Genomic DNA, 23,299 nt, shown 5'->3' with positions numbered 1-23,299 from the left:
CAACATTGGGGATCAGATTTCAACATGAGATTTAGAGGGATCAAACATCCAAATTATAGCAAGCTGTTATTTTTTAAAAAAGAAAGAAACACAGTATCTACAGTAAGGAGACCACAGGTATGGATGGTGGTGCAGGGACAGAAATGTAACACTGTGGTAAGTACTAGACTAGAAAATAAAAAAATAAACAGGGGAGGAAATGGAACCAAATGAAAGGGAGAAGGTGATGTCTAGTAGGGGGTCTCCAACCCTGGCACCATGGACCAGTACCAATCCATGACCTGTTAGGAACTGGGTGGCACAGCAGGAGGTGAGAGGTGGGCAAGCAAGCATTACTGCCTGAGCTCTGCCTTCTGTCAGAGTTCAGCAGCAGCATTAGATTCTCATAGGAGCACAACCCTATTGTGACTGCACATATGAGGGCTCTAGGTTGCACACTCCCTGTGAGAATCTAATGCCTGATGACCTGAAGTGGAACAGTTTTAGCCCAAAACCATCTTATCCCCCCGTACCTCAGTACATGGAAAAATTGTCTTTCATGAAACCAGTCCCTGGTACCAAAAAGGTTGGGGACTGCTGACCTAGAGCGTAGACAGATCAACACATCAAATGTCCTAACCTAAGGAAGGGCCTGAGCAAGGCTCTGAAAGTGCGCTGAATGTCTGTGGAATGGCAGTCATTTCTGGTGAAGCTAAAGCATAAGGAAATAGGAGGAAGGAGAAGGCTGGCAAGAAAGGAGGCAGGAAAGTGAGGTTAGACCAGGTTGTGAAAGGAATTACATGTCCCGCAAGGAGTTTGAACTTTATTCTTTCAGCATTGGCAACCTATATCAGGAGATTGATGTGATTAGATATGTTTTATAACTTCTGGTAGTATTGTAGCAAGTACTAAATAATGTTTCTGATAGGCTGGGCTTGGTGACTCATGCCTGTAATCTCAGCCTTTTTGGAGGCTGAAGTGGGAAGATCACCTGAGGTCAGGAGTTTGAGATCAGCATGGCCAATGTGGTGAAACCTCGTCTCTAGTAAAAATTCAAAAAGTAGCCGGGTGTGATGGTGTGTGCCTGTAATCCCAGCTACTCGGGAGCCTGAGGTAAGAGAATCGCTTGAACCCGGGAGGTAGAGGTTGCAGTGATCATGCCATTGCTCTCCAACCTGGGTTGCAGAGCGAGACTCTGTCTCAAAAAAGAAGTATTTCTGAAACTTTGTTTTATTCATCCTCCATCTTTGCTATTTTTGCTATACTTGAAGCATGCTTTTGGCTGATGAGATAGACCAGTAGGAAGAAGAGCACGTAACTAACGGATTAAATTTCTTTCTTTCTCTCTTTCTTTTTTTTTTCTTTTTGAGATGGAGTCTCACTCTGTTGCCCAAGCTGGAATGTAGTAGCACAATCTTGGCTCATTGCAATCTCTGCCTCCCAGATTCAAGCAATTCTCCTACCTCAGCCTCCCAAGAAGCTGGGACTACAGGCACCTACCACCACGCCTGGCTAATTTTTGTATTTTTAGTAGAGTTGGAGTTTCACCATGTTGGCCAGGCTAAATTTCTTATACACTTATTGGCCATAATAGTATCTGTGAATGTTTTTTATAGTGTTAAAGTTCCTCACTTGTTAACGTTGCCACTTCACATTAATAATAGTGTGCTTGCCAAAGCAGGCCCTTTCTCCCTTGTCTTTTAATATATAGCTGGCAAAAAAGTTCAAATAAATAATCTTGTGTCTGACTCAAGGTAAAATCTTAACCTTCAATGAGTTGGCTTGAAAACAGCTATTTTGATCCTTAGAGGACGTTTTTCCTGATTCCTACTTTATTCTAGGTCTTTATAACTGAGCTATCCAGCAACTTCATATAAGTGAACTGTAACTATAATTTGTTTAGAAGATCATAGTTACTCATTTTAAAACGTTTTTAAATTTATTTTAATGTAGGTGATTGGAGTTGTGCTTCAAAAATTTCAGCAATTCAGCAGTATTTTATCTGCCAACAATAAGCTCTTTACTTGATTGCACCATGAGAAAGCTGCTAACGAGACTTATTGAACACAAAAATGGACTTGAAGAACCAAAAGCCATTGTTTTCAAATGAAGAACACTGAACAGTTTTAAGCCTCGATGCTTTTTAATCACCACTGAGCTTCTCCTCATAACATCAGAATGGCAAGCAGACGAAAATCAACAACACCTTGCATGGTCCTTGCCAGTGAACAAGATCCAGACCTTGAGTTGATATCAGATTTAGATGAAGGTCCTCCTGTACTTACACCTGTAGAAAACACCAGAGCAGAGAGTATTTCAAGTGATGAAGAAGTTCATGAATCTGTGGATTCTGACAATCAGCAAAATAAAAAAGTTGAAGGCGGATATGAATGTAAATATTGTACTTTTCAAACTCCAGATCTAAATATGTTTACTTTTCATGTGGATTCAGAACATCCCAATGTAGTGCTAAATTCATCCTACGTTTGTGTTGAATGCAATTTTCTTACCAAAAGGTATGATGCACTTTCTGAGCATAATCTGAAATACCACCCAGGAGAAGATAATTTTAAGTTGACTATGGTCAAACGTAATAACCAGACAATCTTTGAACAAACAATAAATGATCTGACTTTTGATGGTAGTTTTGTTAAAGAGGAGAACGCAGAGCAAATGGAATCTACAGAAGTTTCTTCTTCGGGAATATCTATCAGTAAAACTCCTATCATGAAAATGATGAAAAATAAAGTGGAAAACAAACGGATTGCAGTTCATCATAACTCAGCTGAGGACATTCCTGAAGAGAAAGAAAATGAAATCAAACCAGACCGTGAAGAAATTGTAGAAAATCCAAGTTCTTCAGCTTCTGAATCTAATACAAGTACTTCCATTGTAAACAGAATACATCCAAATACTGCCAGCACAGTAGTGACACCAGCAGCAGTTCTTCCTGGATTAGCACAGGTGATAACTGCTGTATCTGCCCAGCAGAATTCTAATTTGATTCCCAAAGTCTTAATCCCTGTTAATAGCATTCCCACCTACAATGCTGCACTGGACAACAACCCCCTTTTACTTAACACCTACAACAAATTCCCTTATCCAACAATGTCAGAAATTACGGTTCTTTCTGCGCAAGCAAAATATACAGAGGAACAGATCAAGATATGGTTTTCAGCCCAACGTTTAAAACATGGTGTTAGTTGGACTCCGGAGGAAGTAGAGGAGGCAAGAAGGAAACAATTCAATGGAACAGTGCATACTGTACCTCAGACCATAACTGTTATTCCTACACAGATTTCTACAGGGAGTAATGGTTTACCATCTATTTTACAGACATGCCAAATAGTTGGTCAGCCTGGTCTGGTCCTTACTCAAGTAGCTGGAACAAACACCTTACCAGTTACAGCACCTATAGCCTTGACAGTGGCAGGGGTTCCAAGTCAAACTAATGTACAGAAAAGCCAGGCACCTGCTGCGCAGCCTACTGCAGAAACAAAGCCAGCAACAGCAGCAGTTCCAGCTTCTCAAAGTATCAAACATGAAACTGCATTGATAAACCCTGATTCTTTTGGCATTCGGGCAAAAAAGACAAAAGAGCAACTGGCAGAATTAAAAGTTAGCTATCTTAAAAATCAGTTTCCCCATGATTCAGAAATTATCAGACTTATGAAAATAACAGGTCTGACGAAAGGAGAGATTAAAAAATGGTTTAGTGACACAAGGTACAACCAGAGAAATTCAAAGAGTAATCAGTGCTTACATCTCAACAATGATTCCTCTGCCACCATTATTATAGACTCCAGTGATGAAACCACGGAATCCCCTACTGTTGTTACTGCACAGCCTAGGCAATCCTGGAATCCTTTTCCTGACTTTACTCCCCAAAAGTTTAAAGAGAAAACTGCAGAGCAGCTTCGTGTCCTTCAGGCAAGTTTTCTCAACAGCTCTGTACTTACAGATGAAGAATTAAATAGGTTAAGGGCACAAACCAAACTTACCAGAAGAGAAATCGATGCTTGGTTTACAGAGAAGAAGAAATCAAAAGCTTTAAAGGAAGATAAAATGGAAATAGATGAAAGTAATGCAGGTAGTTCCAAAGAAGAAGCTGGAGAAACTTCTCCTGGAGATGAATCTGGTGCACCTAAGTCAGGGAGTACAGGCAAGATATGTAAAAAAACACCTGAGCAGCTGCACATGCTTAAGAGTGCGTTTGTCCGGACACAGTGGCCATCACCAGAAGAATATGACAAGTTGGCCAAAGAAAGCGGGCTTGCTAGAACAGACATAGTTAGTTGGTTTGGGGACACACGTTATGCTTGGAAAAATGGAAACTTGAAATGGTATTACTACTATCAGAGCGCCAATTCAAGTGGTATGAATGGTCTGTCTTCCCTTCGGAAAAGAGGGAGAGGGAGACCCAAAGGACGGGGAAGAGGAAGACCGCGTGGGCGGCCTAGAGGAAGCAAAAGAATTAACAACTGGGACAGGGGACCATCACTCATAAAATTTAAAACTGGAACTGCAATACTTAAGGATTATTACCTGAAGCACAAGTTTCTTAATGAGCAAGATCTTGATGAACTTGTTAACAAATCACATATGGGATATGAGCAGGTCAGAGAGTGGTTTGCAGAAAGACAGAGAAGATCAGAATTAGGTATCGAATTATTTGAGGAAAATGAGGAGGAAGATGAAGTTATTGATGACCAGGAAGAGGATGAAGAAGAGACAGATGATAGTGATACTTGGGAACCCCCTCGACATGTGAAACGGAAGCTTTCTAAATCAGATGACTGAAATGTAAGTTATGCAAATTTTTAATCTGCATATGTGTTCATCAACCACATGCATTTTGAACAGTCACCTTGTTGTAACAGTCATCTTCACTTTTGATAGTTTTTTCTGAAGTAGTTTTTCTTTTCCCTAATAAGAAGACTAGGTACCACTAATATAGCCAGGACATAAATGATTATCATGTGTAGTTTTATTATTAGTAGTATATTATGTAGAGTTTAATGTTGTCTTAATTGTTGTTTTTCGTATGAATTGGACTTTTATTTTTTTTACTTTGTTTTGAAGGAAAGTTACCCAATCTCTATGAAGGGAGACTGGTGGGCAGGGGGGAATTCCCAAACAAATGCTAAAGATAACTAAAACATATTTATTGCAACACCCCTTTGACTAAAGTCATTTGTTGCCTATTTAAGGAAAGAATTAAAAAATGAAAATTTAAAAGAAGGGGAAAACTACACCAAAGGAAAGACTTACCACAGGGTTGAGGATTGCGCAGTTTTAGGAAACTAGGTGAAAATGGGTATCTTTATTCTTCATTGCGTTGCTCCCAAAACTTTAGATTTTTAACTAGAGTTTAAAATGCTTTATGTTTTTATGAAATTACTCAGTATCCTTTTAGTAATTTATAAAATTACTCAATATCTTTTTCCGTTAAAAGTAAAAGATCTGTTCTAGGACATATATAAATTAATGTTTGGTTAGGTGGCATCTGTCTTTGAAAATTGTGATATAAATTATTTCTGTCTTAGAGATCAAAAGGTAAATAATAGATTTGATATGAACCCAGTTGCTTAAAATACCTTTTCATTCTTTGGTATAAAACAAACCTACCAGCACTAACATTGTATTTGTTTTAAAGTATATCTCTGTAGTCTTAAAAATGCAAATAAATGTGGCTTAAATTTAAAAGGTTTTGGTATGTTCCTTAAATCTTAGTTCTTTTATAAATTGGATTAATTACAAATCAGATACCTGCTTTGGAGTTAGGAGTTGAATTCCTAATACTTCTGGAATTTAATAACATAGTTTTATTCTTCTCTAGTCTCTGTTTTGGAGTATTCCAGGATAAAAGTACATTGTTTTGGAAACAATGCAGTTGTCATGAAATGTTTATGTATGTCTGTCAGTAGTCCAAATAACATCTTGCTATCAGAAATGACTGCAGTGCTCTCAAACAGTAAGGAGGGAAATGAGATGTAAATCCTCATTATTATGTTACATGGGAGCATGCTTACTTATTTCCTTGGCTTTTTGCATCAGTATCCCATCCCCTACTTCTGTGCTCTCTGATTCTGTGCAGTTTTTCCTTAATTCCCTCATGTCTTCTCTCTGGTTTTATTTATTTTTAACAGTTATTTATAGAGAGCTTAATATGTACCAAGCACTATTCTTACTGCTTGGCAATCCTTTTTCAGGTTTTCTCCTTGTTAATATTTTTAAAGGGATAACAGATGAAACTAAAATTTTACCTATTTTAATAAGCAGTATAAATATCATTCCAGGTTATACGGTTTAATGTAATCATTTTAAGTTATAAGAAGCTAAACAAGTTTTGTACAGCTTTATCCGGAAGTGCAGCCCTCCATTGCTTAATTTCAGAAATCTTCAGAGCAGGCTTTCTTCTGACCCAAATACATAAAATATTTTTAACAGGCATTTTTTTTATTGCTAAACATAAGAATGTGCACTCAGCCAAGATTAAATCAACAAATTTGTTGCTGCAGCGAATGTTGTTGTTGTAACCTCTGCGATGATTTTTTTGGGATTTGCAGTCTTCTAAAAATAATGTGAATTTTTTGGTACAGTTTAATTTGACCTTTAAGTTTGTGTAGATAATTCTTATGTTATATATTAACTGAAATGGATACTAATTCTGGTCAGAAAATTCATCTAAAGCTACAGTTTTCAAAAAAATTGTATGATGTATGCTATCCATGCACTGTATTAGTCTGTTTTCACACTGCTGTAAAGAACTACCTGAGACTGGGTAATTTATGAAGAAAAGAGGTTTAGTTGACCCTTCTGCCAGCTTAACAGGAAGCTTGACTGGGAGGCCTCAGGAAACTTACAGTTAATGGCAGAAGGCCAAGGGGAAGAAGGGGAAGCAAGCACATCTCACCATGACGGAACAGGAGAGAGAAAGCAAAAGGGGTATTCCACACAACTGTCAAACAACCAGATCCTGTGAGAACCCACTCAATATCATGAGAACAGCCAGGGGAAAGTCTGCCCCCACAATTCAGTCACCTCCCACCAGGCTCCCTCCCCGACACTCCCTGATTAAAAGTTATGCGACCAGGCATAGTGGCTCACACGTGTAATCCCAGCACTTTGGGAGGCCAAGGCGGGTGGATCACGGGGTCAGGAGATCGAGACCGTCCTGTGGCCAACGTGGTGAAACCCTGTCTCTACTAAAATACAAAAAACTAGCCGGGCATGGTGGCATGCACCTCTAGTCCCAGCTGCTCAGGAGGCTGAGGCAGAGGAATTACTTGAACCTGGGAGGTGGAGGTTGCAGTGAGCCGAGATCATGCCACCACACTCCAGCCTGGTGTCAGAGTGAGACTCTGTCTCAAAAAGAAAAAAATGTTATGTATGGGCTTATACAATTTCAAATGTAAAAACAGCCTATTTACATATGTTGAAACAATAAGATTTTGTGGTATCACTGTCCCTTAATAATTATTATTCAAGATTTGGGTGGGGACACAGCCAAACCATATCATATACTTTTGTGGTAGTATAGAAGCATGCCTTGCTTTATAAATACACAAAAGTCTAAATTTATAAAACATCAAGCTATTGACTTAGTAAAATAATTTTTCACTTATAAGAGGATTCACCATAGCCTTCTCTAAATAGTTATTTCTTTATTTAAATATTGTTCAATTTACCAAAAAAGTTACCAAAACTTTCCCAAAATAGTTATTGCAGAAAGTAAGGTATACATGTATATCTTTTAAACCTTGTATAGAAATAGAAAAAGTCATTTAAATATTGTTCAATTTACCAAAAAAGTTACCAAAACCTTCCCAAAGTAGTTATTGTAGAAAGTAAAATACATATATATCTTTTGTACCTTGTATAGAAATAGAAAAACATGCAAGTCTTTAGAGTTCATAGTCTGCTTATTACAGATACTGACAAAATATATACTCCCTGCTAATAAAATTTTAAATAAATTATTACATAAATGTGATAAATATTTATAAGCAAGCTTAGCATATGAAGAAATATATATATAGATAGATGAGTTGCACACAAAGTCTAGTGTATTATATAAGACGTATGGCAGGTGATCTCAATATTAAGATGTATTTTTATGAATAATTGATATTTTTGTTTCTAAAAGTAGTAAAAATTAAAATACGGTTTCCTTTAAATTTTCAGTTTTTTATGATGTTTTTCCTTTATAGCTGCCTAAAACGTTGAAGGAGAATCAATTCTTCAACTCAAGATGTCTGATTTACTGTGAATTGGCCTAATCTTTGATGACATTGAAAACGTTTTGGGGCATACACACTCAAAAAACAGGATCCAATACCCAAAAGAAATGGAACTTAACGTTGTGCCAAAGTTAAACTACTGCAGTTGGTGGAAGTTCTGCAATGTAAATAGAACACTAATTAAAAACAACTTGTAAAAATTCAATTTAAATTTTAATACAGTACATTTTTATTCTAATATGATGGAGACATTCGTAATCTTAGACTTTCAGAGGGGGTTTAATGACCACTAGAGCTTGTCCTCATATTTCGTCCAGCTTAATACTGTGTGTCTAGTAAGATGGGCTATATTGCCTCTGTTCTTTGAGATGTGATTAAGCTTAGAACTTTGAGTGACCAAACATTTTACAGAGCAAAAATTGTTAGGAATGGGTTAAAAAAAAAAATCAACTGATTTATTACGATGTCTTATGTATCAGACCCGGCACTAAGGTTAAAAGTTGTGCATGGGTTTATAAAGTTTCAAATGTAAAAGCAGCCTATTTGTATATGTTGAAACAATAAGATTTTGTGGTATCACTGGCCCTTAATAATTGGATCTTTCTTTAAACACATTTATGGATACCACTGTTTCTACTGTTACTTATTCCATTAGAAGCTGATTTGCTTTTTATTAAACTGAAGGTAATGAATTCTGAAGAAGGAAAATAAACTGCCATGATAATTTGGATAGGGTGAAACTTTGAAATAAATACTGCACCAAAAATGTGGAAAAGAATCATATAGTAAATATATACTTAGTGTTTTCTTACAATCACATGGAAATCAGAAATGTTTGTACAGGTGTCAGATCAGAATTTTTAAGAGTTACCTTTCAGTGAAATTCTACTTTTATAACAATTTCAGTGAATAGAGAAAAAATTCTGAACTGATCATAATGAGTTAAAAGTTAGCTTTTCACTTATGAATCATGGGAGTGTTAACTGTTAACTCTTGCTGTATCAGGAGACTGAACGTTCATACTGACTTACAAACTTTGTAAAGACTGGTGCTGTTCATTCATGTTGGGAAGAACCCTTTCTTTTGTGACTATAGGACCATTTTTCAAAATGCGCTTTTTTCGTAGAAGAAATGTTCAGTTTTAATTAGCTTTGGATTTTAACGTTTTTCTGAATGACCGGATGTAGTAGGCTTGGCCAGTTTATTTTCTCTAATTTAATGAATAATAAATATTAAGCTTTTGGTTAAATGTTTTTCAGCCATTGAAAATGTTATGAAAAAGCCTTGAATATGCATGCTGCTTTCATTTTTATAAACTTTTTATTTTTTAACTATAGCTTTATTAGTAATTCCAAAATGCTGCAATGTAGCTGATTTCCTCACTCAGACAGCTGGCTTTGTGGGTGGCTTTTTTCATACTACTGTTAACTTTTTAAAAAAAGCAGTGTAAAGACTGTAATGCACTAAGCTTTTTTTTTTTCTTTTACACGTTTAAAAACTTCTTAAAGCACTCTGTAATATAATGATTAAATTGCTCCCTTTTTTAAACCATTGCTAATGTGGTCTGAGTTTTGTTTAACAATAATTTTAATGTTCTCAAAATTTGAAATGTCAAGTATTAGAAATGAAGCCTTTGAATATATTCATGTTTCCCTTGCAATATGTTAATTCTGTGTAGCTGTAAATAACTATTAATAAATTTCCCTCATCTCTTTTATAGGCTGGATAAAACTCTTCTCTGACATTTGCTAGCTTTTAAATATATTTATTTGACAGAGCAAAAGAACCCTCTTCTTCTGGTTGATTGTGTCCTTGAATACAAAATAAAAGTTAGTAGTTTACAGTGACTTTTTTCATTTTATTAACAAAGTCAATTTTTCAAAAATTGTAAAATATATGTCACATACTATTTACCATCATATCAGCTTTTAAGTGTAAATTCAAGGGCATTAATTATGTTCATAATGCTGCACAACCTTCACCACTGTTTCCAAAAGTTTTTCATCAACCCAAACAGAAACTTGCAACCATTAAGCAATAACTCCCCATTGCCCCAGCCCCTGGTACCTCTGAATTTGTGTATTCTTGATCTTTCTTTTTCTCTTACTCTGTTGCTCAGGCAGGAGTGCAGTGGTCCGATCTCAGCTCACTCCAACCTCAGCCTCCCGAGTAGCTGGGATTACAGGCATACACCACCATACCCAGCTAGTTTTTGTATTTTTAATACAGATGAAGTTTCACCTTGTTGGCCAGGCTGGTCTTGAACTCCTGACCTCAGGCGATCCACCCACCTTGGCCTCCCAAAGTGCTGGGATTACAGGCATGAGCCACCATGCCCAGCCTATTCTTGATATTTCAAAGAGGTAGAACCCTACAATATTTTTTGGGTCTGGCTTATTTCACTTACCGTGTTTTCAGGGTTCATCCATGTTGTCGCATATATCAAGACTTTGTTTCTTTTCATGGGTGAATTATGTTTTATTATATGTGTGTGTGTATACACATGCACTTCCCCCACACATTTTGTTTATCCATTTATCTGTTGATGGAAACTTTTTTCCCCCACCTTTTGGCAATTGTAAATAATGCTGCAGTGAACATTGGCATACAAGTATCTGAGTACCCATTTTCAGTTCTTTTGAGTATATCCAGGAGTAGTATTCCTGAATGATGTGGTATTCTGTGTTTAATTTGTTGAGGAGCCACCAAACTCTTCCATAGTGCCACAATGTTTTCTGAAGCGTCTATACCATTTTACATTCCACTAGCAATATACGGGCATTCCAGTTTCTCCACATTTTTGCCAACACCCTTCATTTTCAGCTTTAAAAAGTCATTATAAACCCAGCGCAATGGTCTGTGTCTGTAATCCCAGCTACCAGGGAGGCTGAGGTGGGAGGATCATTTGAGCCTAGGTGTTAGAGGCCAGCAAGAGCAATATAGTGAGACCCCCATATCTAAAAATAAAAAAAATTATAGCCATCCTAGTGAGTATGAAGTGGTGTCTCATTGTGGTTTGATTTGCATTTCACTAATGATGAGTGATATTGCCATTAGGAAAATTGGATTGCCTTTTTCTTGTTGCGTTTTAGTTCTTTATTCTGGGTGTTACAGCTTTATCAGATACAGATGGTTCTTGACTTACATTGGGGTTTGTCCTGATAAAACCATTGTAATTTAAAATTTTTGTAAATTTTGCATTTAATACCCTGATAAACTCATCATAAAATTGATCATAAATTATTACTATTATTTTCTGAGACAGAGTCTCACTCTGTCATCCAGGCTGGAGTGCAGTGGCACCATCTCAACTCACTGCAACCTCTGCCTCCTGGGTTCCAGCAATTATATTGTCTCACTCTCCCAAGTAGCTGGGATTACAGGTGCCCACCATCACGCCCAGCTAATTTTTGTATTTTTAGTAGAGACAGGGTTTCACCATGTTGGCCAGGCTGATTTCAAACTCCTGATCTGCGCACCTCAGCCTCCCAAAGTGCTGGGATCACAGGCATGAGCCACTGTACCTGGCCACAGTCAAATTACAATTACCCTAGCGCCTCTCTATCAAATGAGGCAGTGGTGTATAACTCTGGGTTCCAGACCACTGGTCCTTAGTAGTGATAGGAGCTTTGGAACTGTTTTCATTATTGCCAGAGGTCCAATGCTATTCATGTTTTACCTTTCCTCAGGCTTCCCAAGGTCGTAACAGCTGCTGCTTTGCTTTCAAGTGGAATTCTAATGTAGAACAATGAGGCAATGCTGGTAGACTTAGGCTGGGTAGAAATTTGGATTGGCTGTTATATAGGATCTGGATTCTTTTTTTTTTTTCAGACAAGGTTTCACTCTTCTTGCCCAGGCTGCAGTGCAATGGCGCGATCTTGGCTTACCGCAACCTCCACCTCTACTGGCATGCACCACCAAGCCCGGCTAATTTTTTTTTGTATTTTTAGTAGAGACGGGGTTTTTCCGTGTTGGTCAGGCTGGTCTCGAACTCCCGACCACAGGTGATCCGCCTGCCTTGGCCTCCCAAAGTGCTGGGATTACAGGCGTGAGCCACTGCACCTGGCCTGGATTCTATTTTTTAAAGGAAAATGAAACAATTACTAGTTAATAAATGCAGTTTTATTTTATACACAAATTCTTCACAACGTTCAGGGAGAAACTGAAAGGATCATTAGTGGTAAAAAGGCTGGAAAGACCCGAGCCCAGGAATCCTTTGCCTCTAAAGGGCAAAGAACTACATTTTATCCATAAGCACCCTAACACTTCCTGACCCTTTCAGCAGAAAAATGTTTTTAAATGGATCTTGATGAATTAATTCATCAGTAACTAATGCCTGGAGGCTGTTCAGGTGGAGTCTCCCACCCCAGGCCGCTGGATAAAAGAGCTGGTTCTAGATTTTGACAATAATTAGCAGAGAGGTGGATTCTGAAATCTGGGGGAATTGATTAGATTCCCCTAGGGTGGGTTTATGGAGGAAAATGTTGGGTTGGCGAAAGAACACTGAACCTGGTCAACATGAGAGAATTCCTCTCTACAGAAAATACAAAAAATTAGCTTGGGCGTGGTGGCCCGTGGGATGCTGAAGTCGGAGGATCACTTGAGCCTAGGAGGTTGAGGATGCAGTGAGCCGACATCAGGCCTCAGCACTCCAGCCTGGAAGACAGAGCGAGACGCTGTGTCAGAAATAAATAAATAAAATATTTTTTTTTAAAAAAGAAACTTCCTTCAGCCCTGCCTGAGAAGAAAGAAAGAAAGAAAGAAAGAAAGAACGAATGAACCCTGGCAGACAAATAAATGGTGGAAGAGGAATTGGTGAGAGTGAAGAGGAATAGGAAAAAAATAGGGGAAAACCTTTATGTTTATTACCTACTGAGTAATATGGCACAATATTGTGCTGTACAATATTGGCTAGTATTTTGTCAACAATCTCTACTTTCTAGAGTCAAGAAGTATCTTAAAAGTATAAGAATTGCAGTAAATGTTAGTCTTAGAATTTTGAGATTTGCTGTTCTCCAGGTCCAATGAATGCTCCCTGATCAAGGCTCCCCTGGTATATTTCTGTATCTTCTCTTTCATAAATGCGTGAATGACTCTGGTCTTGATTATTGGTGGTAGGGTCTCTTCTCCAGAAGCACGGAGAGTACGAACTCATTTCTGAATTTCCCAACTTTCAGCCACGTAATTACTGAAACTGAACAAGTTACTTAACCTCTCCAAGCTCCAGTATCTTGCAAAATGGGATTTGCAAAATGGGAATCACTGTGCCTTTCGTAAGGTGGTTGTTAGCCGAAAGGAGAAAATGTGCTTAACACAGTGCCAGGAATGCACAGTGGTTAAAACTTGGTACGTGCACCGGGCACAGTGGCTCATGCCTGTAATTTCAGCAATTCGGGAGAACAAGGTGGGCAGATCGCTTGAGACCAGGAGTTTGAGACCAGCCTGGGCAACGTAGTGAAACCCTGTCTCTACAAAAAAGACAAAAATTAGCTAGGCATGGTGGCGCGCGCCTGTAGCCCCAGCTACTCAGGGGGCTGAGGTGGGAGGATGGCTTGAGCCCAGGAATTCGAAGCTGCAGTAAGCCATGATCGCGCCACTGTGCTCCAGCCTGGGCGACAGAGTGAGACTCTTGTCTCAAAAAAAATTTAATTTTAATTTTTTTTTTTTTTTTTTTGAGACGGAGTTTCACTCTTGTTTTCCAAGCTGGAGTGCAATGGTGTGATCTCGGCTCACCGCAACCTTCGCCTCCCAGGTTCAAGCGATTCTCCTGCCTCAGCCTACCGAGGAGCTGTTATTATACAGGCTTGCACCACTGTGCCTGGCTACTTTTGTATTTTCAGTAGAGTAGGGGTTTCACCATGTTGGTCAGGCTGGTCTTGAACTTTCGACCTCAGGGGATCCGCCAGCCTCGGCCTCACAAGGTGCTGGGATTACAGGCGTGAGCCACCGCGCCCAGCATTTTAATTTTTAAAAAGGTACCTGCGAGTTTTAAACAGCTACTCTGGGGCCAGCGTGCTTTTTGATGCGTCCCGGTAAGGACCATTCTGTCCATCTCCTGACACGGAGAAGTCAAACCCTCCGTCCTGGGGTTCGGTCAGTTAGTGGGCCAGATAATCATCTCACTCAGCTCAACCACTACTCCCAGGCATCAGCGGCCACGTCCCGCGTCGCCCTCAAAGACTACAAGTCCCAGCATGCCGCGCTCTGGGCCATAAATACCCGCTCCTTCCGGCGGGCCCCACCTCCTCTTTGCCCTCGCCGCGGGCGCGCGATGGATCCCGGTTGCTGGTTGTTCGGCGGCGAGTTCGAGGACTCGGTGTTCGAGGAGAGGCCGGAGCGGCGGTCAGGACCGCCGGCGTTCTACTGCGCCAAGCGCTGCGAGCCGCAGGTGAGAAGCTGGGGCCTCTTCTCCTCATCCAGGAGCCCAGGCCTCGCTCTCCGCGGGATCTCCGCCTCGGCCCCTCCGCCCGCGCGAACGCAAACCCTGGCGGGTTCCAGCGCCCGCCGCCTCCCCCGTCGTCTCTCCCGCTTCACGGAGAAAGCGGCCTTCCCAGGCCCCATCCCGGCTCCACGCGCTAGAATCCCCGCGTTATCAGCGGCTTGACTCCCACCTGGCATTTGCCAGGCCTGGCCACGGCCGGCTGGTCTCACGCCCCTGTCCTGAAATCCCCCGGTATCTCCGGTTTTTCTTCACTGCTCCTGCAGCCTGGCAGTTAGGCCCCCTAAAACAGTGACGTCCGGCAAACCTGCTTGCCCCTCCGTGTTCAGCTGGCTCCTCCTGCCTGTACCAACCCCCCGCTGATGGTCAAAGACCTTCAGTTATATCCGTTTTTCAAGGCACATCTTAAATGTCACCTCCTCCAGGAAGTCTTTTCTGATTTCCTCTTCCAGCCAAATATTTTCGCCTTTGGCTCCCTTCCCTTCATTTAGCTTCTATTTAAAGCACTTGTCAGTATTCGCATAAAGTCTTGAGACCCGGAGTGCTAAACCTAACAGTTTTTATTCGTAATAGGGACTCCGCGAATATTCTTGAACTAGTAGAGTATTGCTTCCTATTTTGTGAGTGTAAATAGCTCATCAGTCAAAAGGGATATTTATGGAAAACGGAAGTGTTCCGGGCACTGTGGTGGGCTCCTTTGCATGTGTTGTCTCATTAGTTCCTCACAATTGTACTGACAAGATGCCAGGCACTCAATAATTACTGAATTGTGTTTTTGTTTATTTCGGTTACGTTTTCTCCTTATCACATGTGATCTTTCAAAGTTACCTCAGCCCTTGATCACGTAGACTCAAAACGGGGTGGGCTTGGAAATCACGTGGCAGAGCATTAAAAAACTCTGGTTATGTGATAGGACTCTTGAATTCCAGTATTGGCTTTAGAAGGTGTCAGCTCCTTATTTATCCCTGCAGAAAAATAATACATGCTGACTCACAGAGTTATTGTGAGAGTGAAATGAGATAATGTACATGAAAATGCTTTGTCAGATCTGACGTGCTGTACAGGTGCATAGAATTCTAAAGTCAAGTGAGTGTGTGTGTGTGTGTGTGTCTGTGTGAGGGAGAGAGAGAGATGGAATTTGGCTCTTGTTGCCCAGGCTGGAGTGCAATGGCTCGATCTCAGCTCACTGCAACCTCTGCCTCCCGGGTTCTTGCGATTCTCCTGCCTCTGCTCCCAACTAGATGGGATTGTAGACGTGTGCCACCAGGCCTGGCTAATTTTGTATTTTTACTAGAGACAGAGTTTCTGTACTGTTGTTGTTGGCCAGGCTGGTCTCGAACTCCTGACCTCAAGTGATTTGCCTGTCTCAGCCTCCCAAAGTTCTGGGATTATAGGCATGAGCCACTGTGCCTGGCCTTGTTGTACATTGTTTATTCAATAGTCAAGCAGTCTTAGTCTCACTTTCCTTTTTATTCATAGCATTTAAATCAGTAGAAACGCAAAGTATCCCAGGTGGGCAGTCCCTCAGACTTCTCTCTTGCAGGCTTTTGGTATTTGGTTGCATTGGAGCCTCCTTTTAGCCTTAATTTCTGTCTCCTTTGCTAAAATTCTAATTTTTTGCCATTATGACGTTTTCATAATAGCACCATATCTATAATTCTTCTTTCCTATGCCCTTTTTCTACAGGAAAGCATATCTCATTTTAAAGAACCAGTGTGGGCTGGGTGTGGTGGTTCACACCTGTAATCCCAGCACTTTGGGAGGCTGAGGCGGGTTGATCACCAGGTCAGGAGTTCAAGACCAGCCAGGCCAACATGACAAAACCTGTCTCTACTAGAAATGCAAATTAGCTGGGTGTGTTGGCACATGCCTATAATCCCAGCTAGTTGGGAGGCTGAGGCTTTAACCTGGGAGGCGGAAGTTGCAGTGAGCTGAGATTGTGCCATTGCACTGCAGCCTGGGCGACAAGAGCAAGACTCTACCTAAAAAAAAAAAAAAAAAAAAAAAGGAAAGCATTTTAAAGAACCAATGTGGGCTGGGTGCAGTGATGCACACCTGTAATCCCAGCACTTTGTGAGTCCAGCGTGAGCTGAGGCCGGAGGATCTCTTGAGTGCAGGAGTTTGAGACCAACCTGGCCAACATGGTGAAACCTTGTCTTTATAAAAATTAGCCGGGCGTGATGACATGCACCTGTAATACCAGCTACTTGGGAGGCTGAGGCACAAGAATTGCTTGAACCCAGGAGGTGGAGGTTGAGTGGGCCAAGATCACACCACTGCCCTCCAGCCTGGGCAACAGGGTGAGACTGTCTCAAAAAAATAAATACCAAAATAAAGAACTAGTATGAACTATGCTAGATAAATGTAGATTCCCAGACACTACAGCCCTATGTATTGAAAATGCTGTAGATAAAACCATACGCTTGTGTGCTGCTTTTCTAGAGAGGTCTCATGTTATTGGTGTGCTTATTACCTGTGATAATGTTTGCTTTGATTTATTATTAAATTTAGGTTTTTTTTTTTTTTTTTTTGAGTCGGAGTTTTGCTCTTGTTACCCAGGCTGGAGTGCAATGGCGCAATCTTGGCTCACCGCAACCTCCGCCTCCTGGGTTCAGGCAATTCTCCTGCCTCAGCCTCCTGAGTAGCTGGGATTATAGGCACGCGCCACCATGCCCAGCTAATTTTTCGTATTTTTAGTAGAGACGGGGTTTCACCATTTTGACCAGGATGGTCTTGATCTCTTGAGCTCGTGCTCCACCCGCCTCAGCCTCCCAAAGTGCTGGGATTACAGGCATGAGCCACCGCGCCCGGCCTAAATTTAGTTTTAATTGAGACAGGTTCTTACTCTGCTGCCCTGGCTGGAGTGCTGTGACCTGAACACGGCTCACTGTAGTCTCCATCTCGCAGACTCAAGCAGTTCTCCTACCTTAGCCCCCCAAGTACCAAGTACACCACATCCCACATCCGGCTCCTTTTGTTTTTCTTTTTCTTTTTTTTTTTTTTTTTTTTGCAGAAATGAGGTCTCCCTCTGTTGCTCAGGCTGGTCTCAAACTCCTGGACTCAAGCAATCCTCTTGCCTCTGCCTCCCAAAATGCTGGGATTACAGGTGTGAGCCACCACACCTGGCTTTTTTTTTTTTTTTTTTTTAAACACAGGGTCTTGCTCTGTCTCCCAGGCTGGAGTGCAGTGGCATGATGGTGGCTCCCTGCACCCTCAGTCTCCTGGGCTCAATCAATCCTCCCAGCTCAGCCGCCTGAACAGCTAGGACTACAGGGCATGTCACCACGCCCAGCTAATTTTTTTTTTTTGAGACAGTCACCCATGCTGGGGTGCAGTGAGGTGATCTCTGCTTACTGCCACCTCCACCTCCTGGGTTCAAGCAATTCTCTTGCCTCAGCCTCCCAAGTAGCTGGCATTACAGGCATGTACCGTCATACCTGGCTACTTTTGTATTTTTAGTAGAGACGGGGTTTTGCCATGTTGCCCAGGCTGGTCTTAAACTCCTGGGGTTAAGCTATCCACTGGCCTGGGCCTCCTAAAGTGATGGGATTACAGGCTGGAGACGCTGCAGCTGGCCTGCCCAGCTAATTTTTTAATATTGTGTGGAACTAGGGTCTCTCACCATGTTGCCTAGGCTGGTCTCAGACTCCTGGCATCAAGCATTCTTCCTACCTGGGCCTCCCAAAGTGCTAGGATTACAGGTACAAGCCCCTGCACCTGACCAGCTTATGATCATTTTAATAAAAATGGAGCCATAATTAAACCAGTATGTTTCTCCCGAGTCTCATTTTGAAGTCTTTTTGTGAGGTTTAATCAGTTATATTGTAAATTGCTTCTGAATATGAGGTAGAAAGCATAGCTTCACTCTGTAATAGACTGTTTTCATGATTTCAAGTGGTTTTATGAAGAAACGGAAAGCAGTGATGATGTTGAAGTGCTGACTCTCAAGAAATTCAAAGGAGACCTGGCCTACAGACGGCGAGAGTATCAGGTAGAATTGAACATACAGAAGATGGTGGGGCTTGAAGGGGCTCTTGTTTTATCAATGACAGCACATGTAAATAACAGTGTGCCAAGTGAGTGTGGTGTTTATGAAGGTGAATTCAATCTTTTGTGATGCGTATTTATGATCTGAGGCTCCCGCGTTTCTGTTCTTTTCTGCTTGGCTCTGTATGATTTGTTTTGTTTCCTGTAACTCCAACAGAAGGATCTCTTTGGGGCCCTTGTAGGTTTATTCCCCAAGGTTCTGTATCTCCTCATTACTTGGGACCCTCCAGCACAGATATCTCACAGTGACACAGGAGCAAATCACCCCAAGATGTGTAAGCAAAAGGAAGAACTAACAACTAGATGCTAGGTTGCGTTACGTGTGTATCTCATTTCATCTTCATGAGAATCCTGTTTTTATTTTGCTGATGAAAAGGTTATAAAGCAAGTTAGTGGCAAAACCTGAATTCAAGGTGTATTTGGTCCCGGAATGTTCTTTCTACTATACCGTGGTGCTTTCCATGGTAGTGGTGGTTACATTCTCTAGCCATTCCTTGTCTACCTTTTAGGGAAATAGGATTGACTACATGTATTAGTCCATTTTCATAGTGCTGTGAAGAAATGCCCAAGACTAGATAATTTATTAAAAAAAAAAAAAAAAAAGAGGTTTAATGGACTCACAGTTCCACATGGCTATGGAAGCCTCACAGTCATGACCCAAGGCGAAGGAGGAGCAAAGTCACATGGCAGCAGGCAAAGCAAGTGTGTCCAGGGAAGCTGCCTTCTATAAAACCATCAGATCTCATGAGACTTACTCATTGCCATGAGAACAGCATGGGAAAAACCGGCCCCCATGATTCAGTTACCTCCCACCAGGTTCCTCCCATGAGGCATACGGGTTATGGGAGCTGCAATTCAAGATGAGATTTGGGTGGGGACACAGCCAAACCATATCACTAGAATACTGAAATCTTCTTTAATTAATTTAAATATTCATTTAATTCATTAGTTATAACATTACTTTCCACCTAGGGAAAAAAAAATCATCCCTATTCTGAATCCTTTTTTCTGTTATATTTCCACCTTTCTTTTCTTTATTCAACAAATAATTTCCAGAAAGCACTGCGCGAATATTCCAGTATCTCTGAAAAATTGTCATCAACCAATTTTGCCATGAAAAGGGATGTCCAGGAAGGCCAGGCTCGGTGTCTGGCTCACCTGGGTAGGCATATGGAAGCGCTGGAGATTGCTTCAAATTTGGTGAGTGGTTTTATTGCTTATTTTCACACACATTCCTATACCAAGCATGGTCGAATGGTTTATTTTCTGAAAACAAAACAAACGTCTTGCTAGTAGCAAAATCTTGGGTTTGGATAAGCAGAAGAAAATTGTCAGGGGTGTGAGAGCTTTATTGTGATGAGCAGCTTGGGGTCTACACATAATCATTTTCTTGTAATATTTTTCTTTCTTTCTTTTCTTTTTTTTTTTGAGATGGAAGCTTGCTGTGTTGTCCAGGCTGGAGTGCAGTGGTGCGATCTCGGCTTACTGCAACCTCCACCTCCCAGATTCAAGCGATTCTCCTGCCTCAGCCTCCCAGGTAGCTGAGGCTGAGACTACAGGCACGTGCCACCATATCCAGCTCATTTTTGTATTTTTAGTAGAGATGGGTTTCACCATGTTGGCCAGGCTGGTCTCGAACTCCTGACCCTATGATCCACCTGCCTCGGCCTCCCAAAGTGCTGGGATTACAGGCGTGAGCCACTGCGCCCAGCCTCTTGTAATATTTTTCTTACATCGTGCTCAAAATTCTTTATTGCCTGAAAATCTCCTTTGCAGAGGTTTTTCTCTTATTAGGAATAACATTCAGTGTGGAAGGATTATGAGTGATCTGTTTTCTCCGTTAGATTGTTTTTAGACTTTATTCTCCAAAATTTCTACAACAAACATGTTACTTTAGAAAGCACAAAAAAGGTCCCCCCCCAAGTGACTAAATACTCATACCAAGCCACACTTAATAGTCCTTTTTAAGTGGAGTTTGCAGTATTTTTTTTTCCTTTTTCTTTTTTCTTTTCCCCAGTCAATGAAAGGGACACTTTATTGAGGCCCCAGAGCCATGGCGCCTGGAAAGGAGCCTGCCCTTCAGGGAAGGAAGAGCCTTCTTTGACTTGGAGCGCAGGTTGCTGGTGTGGCCATGCTTCGTCCTGTGGTAGCTAACAGCACGGGCTTGCAGGCGAGCACAGCACTTGTGGCAGATCATCTTGTCACAGTTGTATTTCTGGGCAAGCTGGCAGAGGGAAGGCTCACCAATGCCACCTCGCAGGCGCAGCACTGGGTGCAGCGTGGACTCTTTCTGAATGTTGTCTGAGAGAGTGCGGCCATCCTCTAGCTGTTTGCCTGCAAATAACAGACACTGCTGGTCAGGTGGGGTGCCCTCCTTGTCTTGAATTTTGGCATTGACATTCTCAGCGGGGTCCCTGGGCTCAACCTCAGCGGTGATGGTTTTGCCTATGAGGTCTTCACAAAGATCTTCATCTCTATGTCTGCAGCTCGGCTGCCTTGCTGGAGAAAAAGAGGGAATTTTTTTTTTTTTTTCTTTAAAAAATTTATTGCCTTTTTCTACACATCCTGAAGCATATATTTTTTTAAGGGATAAAGAAAGGCAGTTCTTTCCAATTCTAGTTTCTATTTGCTTTTGTTTCTAGGTTAAGGCATTGTTTTTTTGTATTGATTTTTGTGTAAATTTTATATGGGAATTAGTCTAAATGGACTAGTTTTTTTCCTTGGAAGGAATGAATGAGACACTGTGGCACTGATTTTGAGCTCTGTGGATGTCCAGCCCAGCGGTCAGCCTCAAGTATGCACGCAATTGAGCTGTCATCTGCCGTCTCATTAACTAACAGAAATCCCTAACCTTTGCCTGCGCAGGGCTTCACTGCATGGGACCTCAGCCTCTTGCCATTGGAGGAAACTTTGGCAGTAATTGTCCTAAGGACATGGAGAACAGCTGTGTTTTGTTCTTTCTTTTCTGTTCTCTACTAATTAGGGGTTAATGCTTAAGCTGAAAGATACCTTGACTTGTTAAGGGTTTGCATGAGCAGTTAACTAGATGGGATTTAATTGTGTTCATTTCTAGTCTCCCCCGTTTGCAAATTAACAGTGCCCTTGGCCCTTCTGGTGCCTTTCTCCAGCCTTCAGAACTGTTCTGCTCTCTCCAGTGTCTCTTGCACCTCACTTGTCTTGTGCTTTGTCTTCTTTGCCTTGATTGTTGAAGGGAGTGGCAGCTGGATTCCTGGCAGGGGCTGGGTCATCTCTGGTTCCTTCTAGCTTAGGGAATCTGTTTCTGTGGCTCCGAGAAGGATCTGTTGCCAGTCAACTGATGCCAGGTCTCTGGGGCTGGGGATGGTTACTAGGCAGGAGAAACACCAGTCAGAAAACCCTGCAGTTTCAGAACTCAGGTGTCCCGGCAACCTGGTGGGCAGGACTGTCGGGTGGAAAGTGTGCTCATGGGGCTTGCCCCTTTCTGTGGGCCTCGCACATGATCTCAGCGGACCCTGCCTGTCTGCCCGGCATTCTCATCTCCTGGTAAGCTGTGCTTTGTTTTGTTTTTTAAATTTCTTCTGTACTTGAGGACCCTCGCCTTTGTTATCAGCTCTGGCCCATATCTGGTTTTTTTGTGACAGTGGTTACTGTCTTTTCACATTGTGCAGGGGGACCGGTCGCAGTATGTAACATTGAACAAAATAGATGGCAAGTCCCAGGGTGCCCATCAAGATACAAACATTTTCTGTTCACAACTTCTGCTGAAATTCATTCGTCTCTTTTCTTCATGATTTTTGGATAAAATTTATAGTAGTACTTATTTCATCTTTTTTTTTCTTTTTTTTTTTGTATGAATTAAACCAAATATTTCTTAAATAATTAGAATGTTTTCTTATAGTGGTTGGTATGCTTATGTAATAACTGTGGTAGGAAAATGGCTTTCTGGTAGTAAGTGACTCTTTTTCATTTATCCACGCGGCACTCAACAGACACTTCAGTCCTATTTTCCTCGTTCTGGGTTCGCTGGTAGGGAGACAAACAATATATAGAGTATGCAGTGCTCATCTACTGTCTGGTGGGTTTAGCCAGAGCACATACATATATAAGCTCTTTTTTTTTTTGAGGTGGAGTCTCACTCTGTTGCCCAGGCTGGAATGCAGTTGTGTGATTTTGGATTACAGGCACCTACCACCATACCCAGCTAATTTTTTTTTTTTTTTTTTTGAGGGAGCCTTGTGCTGTCGCCTAGGCTGGAGTGCAGTGATGCCATCTCTGTTCACTGCAACCTCTGCGTCCTGGGTTCAAGCGATTCTTCTGTCTCAGCCTCCTGAGTAGCTGGGACTACAAGCGCCTGCCACCACGCCCAGCTAATGTTTTGTATTTTAGTAGAGATGGGATTTTACCATATTGCCCAGGCTGGTCTCAACCTCCTGAGCTCAGGCAATCCACCCACCTCAGCTTCCCAAAGTACTGGGATTATAGGCGTGAGCCACTGCACCTGGCCTTTTCTGCATTTTTAATAGAGATGGGGTTTCACCATGTTGGCCAGACTGGTTTTGAACTCCTGACCTCAAGTGATCCACCCACCTTGGCCTCCCAAAGTGCTGAGATA

The 23,299-nt window shown here is 41.5% G+C and overlaps 2 protein-coding genes across 8 annotated transcripts in view; both read left to right on the top strand.

Annotated features, from left to right (window-relative positions):
- Nucleotides 1–10,060, top strand: part of ZHX1 (zinc fingers and homeoboxes 1) — a 30,289-nt gene extending 20,229 nt beyond the window's left edge. For 4 of the 5 annotated variants that reach the window (XM_032252953.1, XM_032252937.1, XM_032252926.1 and 1 more), the window contains exons 3-4: nt 1,933–4,782; nt 8,193–10,060. In XM_032252953.1, coding sequence (XP_032108844.1) covers nt 2,158–4,779 — 2,622 coding nt within the window. In that variant the 5' untranslated portion in view covers nt 1,933–2,157 and the 3' untranslated portion in view covers nt 4,780–4,782; nt 8,193–10,060. Of the gene's footprint in view, nt 1–1,932; nt 4,788–8,192 lie in introns of those variants that run through there. The other variant, XM_032252960.1, reaches the window with a different exon arrangement.
- A 4,382-nt stretch (nt 10,061–14,442) lies between these two features.
- The window catches only part of CUNH8orf76 (chromosome unknown C8orf76 homolog), a 52,295-nt gene continuing 43,438 nt past the window's right edge, over nt 14,443–23,299 (top strand). Inside the window, exons 1-3 of one of the 3 annotated variants that reach the window (XR_004261193.1) lie at nt 14,443–14,610; nt 18,557–18,652; nt 19,765–19,908. Coding sequence is in view for 2 of the 3 variants with exons in the window: in XM_032252971.1 (XP_032108862.1) it covers nt 14,494–14,610; nt 18,557–18,652; nt 19,765–19,908 (357 nt within the window). In the remaining variant the exon portion in view is untranslated. The remainder of the gene's footprint in view (nt 14,611–18,556; nt 18,653–19,764; nt 19,909–23,299) is intronic. The other 2 variants (XM_032252971.1, XM_032252983.1) reach the window with 2 other exon arrangements.

The sequence above is a fragment of the Sapajus apella genome, unplaced genomic scaffold (assembly GCF_009761245.1).
Source record: "Sapajus apella isolate SASKATOON/1434 unplaced genomic scaffold, GSC_monkey_1.0 scaffold3, whole genome shotgun sequence".
Taxonomy (NCBI): Eukaryota; Metazoa; Chordata; class Mammalia; order Primates; family Cebidae; genus Sapajus; species Sapajus apella.
This window is presented reverse-complemented; position numbering and strand designations above follow the sequence as displayed.